The sequence below is a fragment of the Dendrobium catenatum genome, unplaced genomic scaffold, assembly GCF_001605985.2.
Source record: "Dendrobium catenatum unplaced genomic scaffold, ASM160598v2 fragScaff_scaffold_697, whole genome shotgun sequence".
Classification (NCBI taxonomy): Eukaryota; Viridiplantae; Streptophyta; class Magnoliopsida; order Asparagales; family Orchidaceae; genus Dendrobium; species Dendrobium catenatum.
Window position 1 is genome coordinate 698,569 of NW_021319159.1, and position 11,020 is coordinate 709,588.

The window sequence follows — 11,020 nt, forward strand, 5'->3', positions numbered from 1 at the left end:
GTACTGATAGGTACCAGCTGGGTACTGGTAGGTACACTTCATATTTTAACACACCGGCTTTTATTTTGCAGGTCAGATACAATTTATACTGCAGGAAACATCCAGATTTTTAGAAGTCAGATCGATGAACTATTAACAGACCAATATCTGGACGACAACCACATCGACGCCTTCGCTAGTTTGCTGGCTGAGAAAAATAAACTTCGACCTGGCCTTTATCAACCATTTATTTATATTTCGAGTCTGCATTGGGTAATGGTGTAATTTTTCTTGCTATAACTGAATATGTTTAAAAGTTCTCCTAACCCGAATACACATACAGGCATCCAAGAAATATGATATGGAAAGTAAGCAGTACGTGTCGCACATTAACAAAGATGCCGTTACCGCTTCTAAATTTCTGCTACTACCAGTAAATGATAATGAACATTGGACTCTTCTGGTTGCTTATTTGAAGAAGGCAACTTGGTATTTTTGAAAATCATACTTCCTATGCCATCCGAGGGGATTCCGGTAGCTACCATAGATGACAACGGCCTATCAGAGTAAAGGTCCTTTCTTGCTCGACCTGACCATCTCTTGAGTAGATATTTCGGAGGTATATTAATTATATCAATCTGCCTTACCACTCTCAAGCAATGAGAACATAGTATCCCCATCATGCCGAATTTTCCACAGCTGCATTCGATGCTACCTTCTGCATCATCAAAATTAACTGTCCAGTAGCGAGGCTGATCAATGTTCTCAACAGTTTTGACAAAAAAAGTGGATAAGTCAGTTGAGGCTTGAGCTATGCACATTCCACCAACACCTTGTAAAAACTCCTCAAAGAAAGAATACAATTTACGCGAATAAAAACGCGCGGCCTGCCTAAGAATTGGACTGCTCTTCACCAAAGGAACAACATCGGACTGACTACATTTGAAGTCTTCATCCTTCTCATTCCGACGCCATGTCTTCATCACCTTTTCAAGACCCAAAAAACACTCAGTGATGGTGCTAGTAGGCTTAGAAATGCCGTGGCACACATTGTTAGTGGATTCACTGCGCTGTGTCGAAAGAATACCAAGGTTAAAACAAGTCTTGTTGTATGCTGTGGACCACTTGTTCCTTATTCTGTGGAGTTCTTTCAACCACACATGGCTATGAAGGTCCCCTTCATTCAGCATTTCAGTCCAAGTACTTTCAAACTCTTCCTCCGAATCACACCTGCTAAAACATTTATAAATCAACCCTCTAACCTTGTTGTTGCATTTGTAACAATGCACCTTGGATGGTAGCTTCTTCATGATGTGCCATTGGCAAAGCCTATGGCGTGTTTGCGGAAATGCAATTTCTATAGCCCGAGACATTGCCTGATCCTGGTCAGTAAAAATTGTAATGGGATGTTTATCACCCATTACTCTCAAGAATGTTCTAAACAGCCATGTAAATGATTCTACTGTTTCTTCAGACAGAAATGCTACCCCCAAAAGAACATTCTGCCAATGGTTGTTAACTCCAACAAAAGGTGCACAAGCTAGATTGTATTTGTTCAGTCTATAGCTGGTATCAAAAATTATAACATCTCCAAAGCAGTTGTATTCTATTCTTCCCACACCATCAGCCCAGAAAAAATTCATCAATCTATCCTCCTCATCATATTGGACTTCCCACACAAACATGTTATCACTGTTTGCTCGGTTTTTAAAAATTTCTATTAGGGAATTGGTATCCCCAGTCTCAATCTTGCATCTTCTGTTTCTCTGAACAAAGTTATATGCATCTCTTCTTAAAAAACCAACATGCTCCCTCCCACCAACTTCATCAGCTAAGTATGTGAATGCATCAATGGTTCTAATCCCAGCATCAGTCATAGATTTAAGAACAAATGCTCTCTCTTTGGTAATATTCCTGCATGATCTCAATAAATGTTGATCTTCAGGCCTTGCCAACTCATGGTTGTGGTTCTCAACACATTTATTAACCTTCCATTCCCCATCTTGATCAACTGAAAATCTAATCATCGCGGGACACCCAGTCCTAGTATTGGCTTTCCTGTATTTCGATTTGGCATTCAGGTCAAGGCCCTTCTTAAAACCAGCTTTCGAACATACAAAATCTTTCATCCGTATCTTCCTCGAATTAGGCCAGAAAGAGTGATGATCTTTGCGAACACTAAAACCAACACTATGGGCGTATCGACAGTACATATCATAAGCCTCTTTCTCACTATTACAAACAACCTACGAACAACAACCAAAAAGAGTTTAACATTGGAAACACACACACAATTTCAAAATAACTTCTGTACCTATCGGTACCTACCAGTACCGACCGATACCTACTGATACCTAGCGGTACCGACCAGTTAAAAAAGGGTACTAAACGATACTACCAACCCACCAATACATATATTCTCACCAATAAAAATTTTTTAAAACACTAAACAAGTCACGGCTTTCATATCATATTTACCGATAATATATCAAAGTTTGGTTGGGTATTCTGTTGCAAACCATCTCCAGCTCTAAGCTCTGGCTCTTGCGTAAAACCTTCCATCTCCGACCAGTCGTTCATCTCTTCCAGCACATTATCCATCTTCAGACCTTACGCCTCGAACCTCAGAACTTACGCTCTTCTCCTGCTTTCTGAGGTTTCAGGTGTTACGAGAAAAAATTTTAACTGAGGTAAAAAACCCGTGCTAGCAAATATAACCCTAGCTTTAACCGCACATTTTTTGAAGTAGTTCGGATGGTTCGTGTTATCGGGTTATCAAGTAAACAGAGCACACGCTCTCCTCATTACGGTGGGGTCAAGGTGGGCTCCACGTGGCGCGAAACTACTTGTTTGCATACACAGAACTACGTCCGCACTCCGCACCCAATAAAAGTTCCACAAGCAAGAGAGCAAGCAGGGTGGTGCCCTGCTATGCTATATGTTACCGTATGGTCTCTCTCTCCTCTCTCTCTCTCTCTCTATATATATATATTTTTAAGCAATATTTAACGATAAAGCTTAAATTATACTAATGTTTTTATAATTTAAGAAATATATTTGTTATTATTTTTTTGAAAATTAATGGCAACGCTCAAACACACAACATGAACCCAGGATCTCTTAGTTGTGAGCCAATCTTCCAACCAACAAATCAATGAGAGATGCTTTTTTAAACTTTCCTAAATTAGGAGTAGGAGCGTATTTTAGGTGAAATTTAAATAGGAGTCAATTCGTTAAAGTGCTTGAGAAAGGAAAAAAAGGCAAACATTTTATCGCAATCCGTTTAGCAATTGTGCAAAGGGGAATGCACCAAACATTTTGTTGAAACGATCATAAATCCATATCTCGCATCGCGCAATTCTGTGTTCCTTCCCGAATTGTGACATCACGCGATCACAGGCGTAATGTTAGATTTTGCTGGCCATTTGGATGGTTGGTCTGAATTAGGTAAGCTTGAATAAAACTAATGGAGGTAGATTAAGTGTAGTGAATAGTTGCTTTAATGCTATAAATAGAACTATGAGGCGAATGATAAATAAATAGGCAACATAATAATACTTGGATTAAGGAAGTGATGTTTAAAGTTCTCATTTAGGTTAGTGAAATTATAAGTTTGTAAATATTATTTAATAGTAGGAGTGTATTCTATGCGATATATCATTAAAGTAGTAGAAGCGTGTTCATTGATATACACTTTAAGGAGTGTACGAGAAGCCTAAATTAGTAGTAAGAGTCATTCTAGGCAAAATGTAAATAGAAGACAATTCGCCAAAGCGCTCGATGAAAGGAAAATGCCAAACCTTTTGGCGTATTCCGCTTAGTGCTGGTGCAAAGGGGAATTTGCCAAACTTTTTGCCGAAATCCTCAGAAATCCAGTACCCACATCAAGCAATTCTACACTTTCCTCAGCGTGTTCGTTTGCCGATCATGGGCCACGGTTGTTTGCCATTTTGGATGGGCCGCATGCGATCACAAGTGCAATGTAAGATTTTATTGGTCATTTCGGGGTTGGTGTGAATTAGGTAAGCTTGAATGCAATTAATGGAGGCAGATTAAGTGGAGTGAACAGTTGCTTTAATACTATAAATAGAACTCTGAGGCGACTGAGAAATAAACAGGTAAGGCAAGAACATTTGGAGTAAGGAAGCAAGGTTTAAAGTTCCCATTCAGGTTAGTGAAATTATAAGTTTGAAAAATATTATTTAACAGTATGAGCGTATTTTAGGAGATATAATATTAAAACAGTAGGAGTGTATTCATTGATATAATCTTTTACGGAGTTAATGGCCAACATGGCTATTTTTTATGAAGTAAAGAAACTCCTCCTTTTAAAGTATAGATATAATCACTGTTGGTAGATTCTGTTAAGTATTGAAGTCAGCATAAGGAAATAATGAAGGAAAATCAAACTAAAGTTATAAAGTTAGACAAAGAGTCTGCATAGTTAGTAGATATAAAGAAGCTAGTAGAGTGTTAAGTGAAGATTATGTAATGTTTTATTATGTTAAATACTAGTGAATATGTTTGTCTTTAGTTGATGTTTTGCAGGAATTTCTCAGGAAATGAAGAAAATTCACTAGTATTGAACAAGCACCGCAGCATCCTTAGCTCCCTAACGCCCTATACGGACATTATAACGTCAGAGTCTTGAGAAAAAAGATAATTAATTTAATGCCCTAGTGGAATAAAGGTCAATGTCGCAGCGCTTGAGATGCCACATCACTGGCAATCAACATTGCAACGCTGAAGTCTAAGGAAAATTGCACAATAATTCAATGCTGGAGCACTGGCCTCATATGCGTCGCAACACTACATGTTGTAAGTGACCTCCACACACACAAGTTTTGCATTGCCATAGTGGAGTAGTTAAGGAAAAAAACAATTGTATTGAACCAGTCAACCATTGTGCTAGATCAGCAAACAACTGTGCCAGGTCAGCCAGCATTGTAATGGAGAGCCTTTAGCAGCGCTGAAGCACTAGTTCATATTGTGACACCACAACACCACCTTGTTGAGCACCACGACACCTGACTCATTCTGTAATAAGTATAAATAATTTTCTACTTTTTGTTTGTGAGCATCTTGTTTTGAATAGTTTTATGAGAGAAGAAACTAGAGGAGAGAAAGATACATACTTCAAAGTGGTCGGTTAATATTATATTGAGCAAGCAAGCATTTGGAGAGGATAGGAGTGTGTAGAGCAAAATTGTAAAGGGAGATTCACTTTGGGAAGGGTTCATCTACCAACTCAATTTGAGACCCTTCATTCCAGGTGATATTTTTTTACTCTTTTATATTTGTACTATCTTTGTTGAGAAAGTAAAGAAAATTAGGCTATTATATTTTTATTCTATGACTAGCTAAACTCATAGTTTTGGCCTAATACTTTGAAACCTAAGTAATTACTAATTTAGACTTATGTGGTTTTAATTATGAATGGTTGTTTTAGATATCTCTTGATCTTAATTTAATCTGAGTGACCATGTAGAGAACTATGTGATATATTGCCTTAATGGAGGAATATTGAAACAATTAATGGAGTTAGAATGAAATACTTACATGCCTAGACATAGGATATTAACTATTCTAGGATCTATGGAGATAAAACAACTGTATGATGGTCATAACATTTCCTTACATCCTTACAAGCTCGATAGAGATCTAAGAATGCTTGTGTTTTAATTCAAAATTAATTTATGAGAGAATACTTAGAAAAGCTTAGGAGATTTCACTATCATTATTTCAAAAATACTTTATCTATTGGTATCTTCACTTTTCTTCTATAATTCTCATTCTACATAGCATACAATCCTACTTTTATTACATAGAATAATGTTTGTAGCTTGAAATAGATAGTATTAAAATAATTATGTGAAGTAGAATACTTCCTTATGGGATCAATACTCTTTCATAAACACTTTTATTATTTGATCGGCACTGGCACTTACATTTGCAGTGGGGATTTATATTTCAATATACGTAAACATGGACTATCACAAAGAACGCTTATCAGTCAAATCCCCATCAAGTTTTTTGAATTGTTACAATGGAAGTAACATGCATTCTTGCAATTGTTTTTATATTATTTAAAAGAAAAGTTGCATATTTAATTCTACCTATATCTTGTTTAGTTATCATATTCTTTTGTGAATCTGTGGCAGTTTAAATATTAGAATTTTTAATTTAATTTTATAAATTATATTTCAATTTTTATTTTTATTAGTGTATGCATAATAAAGTCAATAATGAGCCATTATTATTTAATTTAGAGATTGAAATGACCCATATAAAAATAAAAAAAAAATAAAAAAGACTTCATCATTACAAATGGTTAAACCAAATCTAAATCAAGACCATCCTAGACTTCTTAGAGAGTATGTCAGTCTTGTAGTAGATGGAATTCATCAAAGTATCAACCGACCTACTATCTAAGCTAATAACTATGAGTTGAAACCATCCAAATTTTAAATAATTCAGAATTTGCAGTTTAGAAGAACTCTTGTTAAGGATCTCAACTTACACTTAGCTAGCTTTTTAGTAACATGTGCAACATTTAAATATAATGGAGTCAGAGATGATGCTATTAGACTTTATTTGTTTCCATTTTTTTGAGAGAAAAAGCTAAGATGTGATTGAATTCCTTATCCCCAAACTCTATAATAACTTGGAAAGAGTTAGCACATAAGTTTCTAGCAAAGTATTTTTCACCTTCTAAAACTGTTAAGATTAAGAATGATATTACTTCCCTTTTCCAGTTTGAAGGAGAGTTAATCTATAAGAGTTGAAAAGATTTAAGGAGATGCTTAAAAAGTACTCTCATCATGCTTTGCCTTATTGGTTAGTGATTTAAACTTTTTATAATGTGCTTGTAGGATCCCTTAAGTAAATAATTAATGTTGCAGCTGGAGGTTCTTTGATATAAAAGCCTTTTAAAGAGGTTTATACCTTAATAAATGAGATGGCAATAAATATTTTTTAGTGACCTACTGATAGGGTGAATATTAAGAGAGTAGAAAGTGCCTATGAGTCAAATGCTTTATCAATTTTGACAGCTCACGACCATACATGTCTAAGAAGTTAGATAATTTTGGAGTTAGTCCAGATTTAGGATATGCATTTGGAGGAGCATGATTTGAATTCTACTAGTGAGTTTAGTACTCAAGGGATTGAGAATATGAATTTAATTGGAAGATAAAATAATTAATATTTTAATACTAATAATCCAGTTGGAGGAACCACCCTATTTATAGTTCAAATAATAATAATGGTGTAAATTAGTGGAATGCAAACGAATCAAACCCGATAGTGAATTTGAATAATCCTAACCACCTTTAGTAAACCCTAAACCATCTTATCTCCCAGGCTTTAATCAAAATAATCAGTTTAGAGATTAGGGACACCTTTGGAGGACTTAACAATTCATATGGAAAATTGATTAAAGAGTTAAGCTATTTCCATTAAGAATTTAGAAAATCAATTAGTATAGCTTATAATATCCTTTAGTAGGAGGCCCCATATCATATTTGTTTAATCTAAAGGAAATGGGGAAAGATCATAGCTTGGAAAATTTGAGGGGTATTTGTGATACCACCTTGCCAAAATCAGTACCTAGGCAAGTCTAGCTGAAGACTATAAACTTAATGCTGCTTGGGAGGCAACCCAATTCTATTAATATTAGGTTTACATTTTATTATTGAAGTTTTCGGTTATTTTTTTATTTATGCCATTTTTATTTAATTGTTATGAAAAATATCATGCATTATTTGTAAGCTGTTAAGTATGGTTATGACTAAAATAATTACATATTATTTTTTGAATTTATAAAAGTTACAAATTTGAGCCAAAATCGCAGCATCGGGTCTTAGAGTGCAACAATGTTTGCTTGTCAAGTGCCTCGCCATCTAAGTCGAGCACTGCTACACTAAATTTTTAAGAATATTTGTATGATGCAATGCTGCAGTGCTATATATTTAAGTGTCGCAGCGCTACCTTGCACTTCACAGCAATTTAGCGCTCATATGTGTTGCACCATAACGCAAAATCCTCTATTTTCTACAATGTAATGACATTGTATTTAACATTATAGTATGACGTGCATTTTTTATTATGACTCTTCATTTAGTGTTATAGCGTTGGCTATAGCGCTACAACGTTAGGTCAAAACCATAATTAATAGTTATAGGGCCGCAACACTCATACATGTCAAATAACGTAGTGGTCATTTGGATTATAAAACTGCTTAGGTTTTTAATATTTAATTACTTAAGATAATCCTATAGGAGTGTCTAAAATTTTTATTTTATATCAATATAATTTGGTTAAGTGTTGAGTTGTAAAAGAGTCTTTGAGTTTGGGATACTCAAACCCAAAATTGAATTACAAAAATAAAAGGATACCCCTTAGGGGGATAGTCCTTTTCCATTTTGAAGCTCAATCTTGGATCACTCCACTACCAAAAGTAGGAAGAATAACCTCCTCTTCGGAGGTAGAGATTTCTTTTCCATTTGGGTACCCAGGTACAACGAATCCAAGGAGTTTAAAGACAAGAAGGATGAAAAGTCGAAGAAAAAAGAGTATCCCATTGAAAGTCTACTTGTGCCTGTCCTAGGATTAGAATATGGGTTTATGATTAGTGATGCCCAATCACTTTTAATTTTTGTTATTATGAGTTGTAATAAATGGGGCATTTTCCTATGGACATTACTTTAAGGAATTAATTAAATTAATTGATATATTTGATTTGATTACATATAGGGTTGCCTGCTTTATTTTTAGTTTTTTAGTTGTTTGCATGTCGTTTTTGTTTTAGCCTAGATACACGGAGGCTCGTGAGATCACATTAAAATTTTTTCTACATAAAATTAAAAAAAAAAAAAATTATGCCAACATATAAACTCTAACGATCTATGAAGTAAGCATAGGATAGCAAGGATTCAGTATAAACATATTTTATCTTCTCCTCCTTGATAGGCATCTCCCCGCCTACAGGTTCTGGCAGACCACCTAGCTTTTGAATATGCATATCTATTAAGGGGATGTTGTGCAATCTCTAGGGAAAGATGTTTTCAAGCCTTTTTTTTTAATTTGTTACATACTCATTTTATGCATTCAATCGAGTCAATTAGCAAACAGTACATTAAAAATTAATAAATGAGAGTCTAAAATTTTATTTGCATTTCTTTTTAAGCAAATTCAACCCTTATAAGTCAAACGACCAATTAGGATCTGCTTTAGACGTCGGTCCTAATTCTCAAAAACTTTAATAACAACGTATTTATCACTATTTTATATAAATGACTGAACTCATTGATTTTAAATCTACTAGGTGGTTAGATGGCTCCCTAATCCAGACCTGGATAAGTTCAGATTTTGCACTGCATTAGTTAGGTTCGGGCCACCGTCATTTGGTACCCAAAATAGATTTAGGGTCCAAGGTAGATTTTTGGATCATAAGATCCCAACCTCCAAGAATATAATCTCAAATTTCTAATATTATATCCAACTCAAATTAAAATCTTTCTCAATCTAAAATCTAAAGCTCAACCTTTAGCTTAGGTTGAGGCACTTCTGAACTATTTCAGAATATCTAAGTACCTTCTACCTCTCTTTCGTTGACTTTGGAAAAAAGTGTTCAAAATTCGATCCAGTCCCCATTGAAGTTCCAAAATTCACTTCATTTAATCTCACTCTTAGAAACCTCTAAACAGAATTTTCGTCATTATTTTAATCGAGAGTATTCATACGAGACCCCGACCTCCTATGATGTAATTAACTATGAGGGCTTGTGCTTGTATGAGATGTAGAACTCACGCCTAGTTTTTCAAAATTCAATCAATTTTCTTTAGGAAAATCAAAATCATCGATGATCATTAAGGTCATGTTTGAATAATCATTAATACATGACATTTTCTTCCTTTATGGAGATATATCAATTGTTAATAAGACTTCGAGTATGAGAATAACGATAATTCATCAAGATTATCGTAATTGAATATTCAATTGAACTTTACTTTGATCCTCCGGGGCCATATGCAGTTCTTTCCTAAATTTGGCTATGATATTTGAGATGGAATTTATAATTGTAAATCAACCTCCATCTAAATCCACCACACGACACTTGTAGCGTTAGCCAAGCCCACCTCCATCATAACTTATAGTTCAAATTAGCTTACTTGATTTACTATCCACTTGAACCACTTTCTAGACAATTATTTCGTCATTCTTCAACAATCAAATTAGAACAAATAAAACAACTTCACTCATTGATGCATTTTTTCGTCGCTTGATTTATGCTCATCTTACACACATTTGTGTACCATTACTTGATGCTAATATCATCCTTGTCAACATATGCATTCGTGCAACAATTCATTAGATGGGCACAAATTGATGTCGATGACTATGGATGCAATATTATTTGGTGCTAATGATTAGCTCAAGCACATCTACAACGCGTTATTAGTCTTGTGCACTTTTATATGATTGACTACGACTGTAATACTATTTGACACTAATGATTAGCCTTAAAGGGTAAGTACACTCACACAACGGACAATTAGTCTTACACACTTCTGATACAATCATTTGATTGTCGAGAGATTACCCTATCTCACACTATACATATTCACACTGATGTTGAGGATATATTATCATACGATGCTTCTTTTATATTATTTTTATGTTAAAATTTATAATCATATCAAAAAAAAAATTTAATAATCCCAACAATATTACATAAAAAAGCATGATATAAAACTCAAATTTCTGATAGTAATTAGAATAATCACAAATCCTTTCCCTTCTCTACCTACTCTTCATAACTCTTCATGCATACAACTAACCATAAGAAAACCAACAAAATGCAATGAAAGATTTGTCTTAAAGATTTAAGAACTTTAAATCAATACGATAAAGAACTTTTACTTAATTTTAGTAACCAACAGATTCAGAAAAGAACACATAATTTAACACATGACAACGACTTGCAAATCAAGTCCTTATAAAACCACCACCTAAAATCACCGCATCTACAAAAGCTCCC

At 34.5% G+C, this 11,020-nt stretch overlaps 2 protein-coding genes across 2 annotated transcripts in view; one reads left to right on the forward strand and one right to left on the reverse strand.

The window, feature by feature from the left end:
- LOC114579895 overlaps positions 1-264 on the forward strand; it is a 2,488-nt gene extending 2,224 nt beyond the window's left edge. Inside the window, exon 3 of the mRNA XM_028695846.1 lies at positions 72-264. Within this exon, the coding sequence (XP_028551679.1) occupies positions 72-264 (193 nt within the window). The remainder of the gene's footprint in view (positions 1-71) is intronic.
- A 128-nt stretch (positions 265-392) lies between these two features.
- On the reverse strand, positions 393-2,580 carry LOC110110769 (protein FAR1-RELATED SEQUENCE 5-like). The gene is made up of 2 exons (XM_020842395.2): positions 2,458-2,580; positions 393-2,225 (listed from the first exon to the last, which is right to left on the reverse strand). Exons 1-2 carry the CDS (start codon positions 2,578-2,580, stop codon positions 393-395), a joined length of 1,956 nt encoding a protein of 651 aa, XP_020698054.2.
- Between the last annotated feature and the right edge of the window lie 8,440 nt (positions 2,581-11,020).

What these genes read in the sequence shown, in the direction of transcription:
- LOC110110769 (XM_020842395.2), bottom strand. Translation starts at nt 2,580, where the DNA reads ATGGATAATGTGCTGGAAGAGATGAACGACTGGTCGGAGATGGAAGGT. An exon ending in CAAACTTTGATATATTATCG is followed by an intron (nt 2,226 to 2,457) that starts GTAAATATGATA and finishes TGTTGTTCGTAG; the next exon opens with GTTGTTTGTAATAGTGAGAA.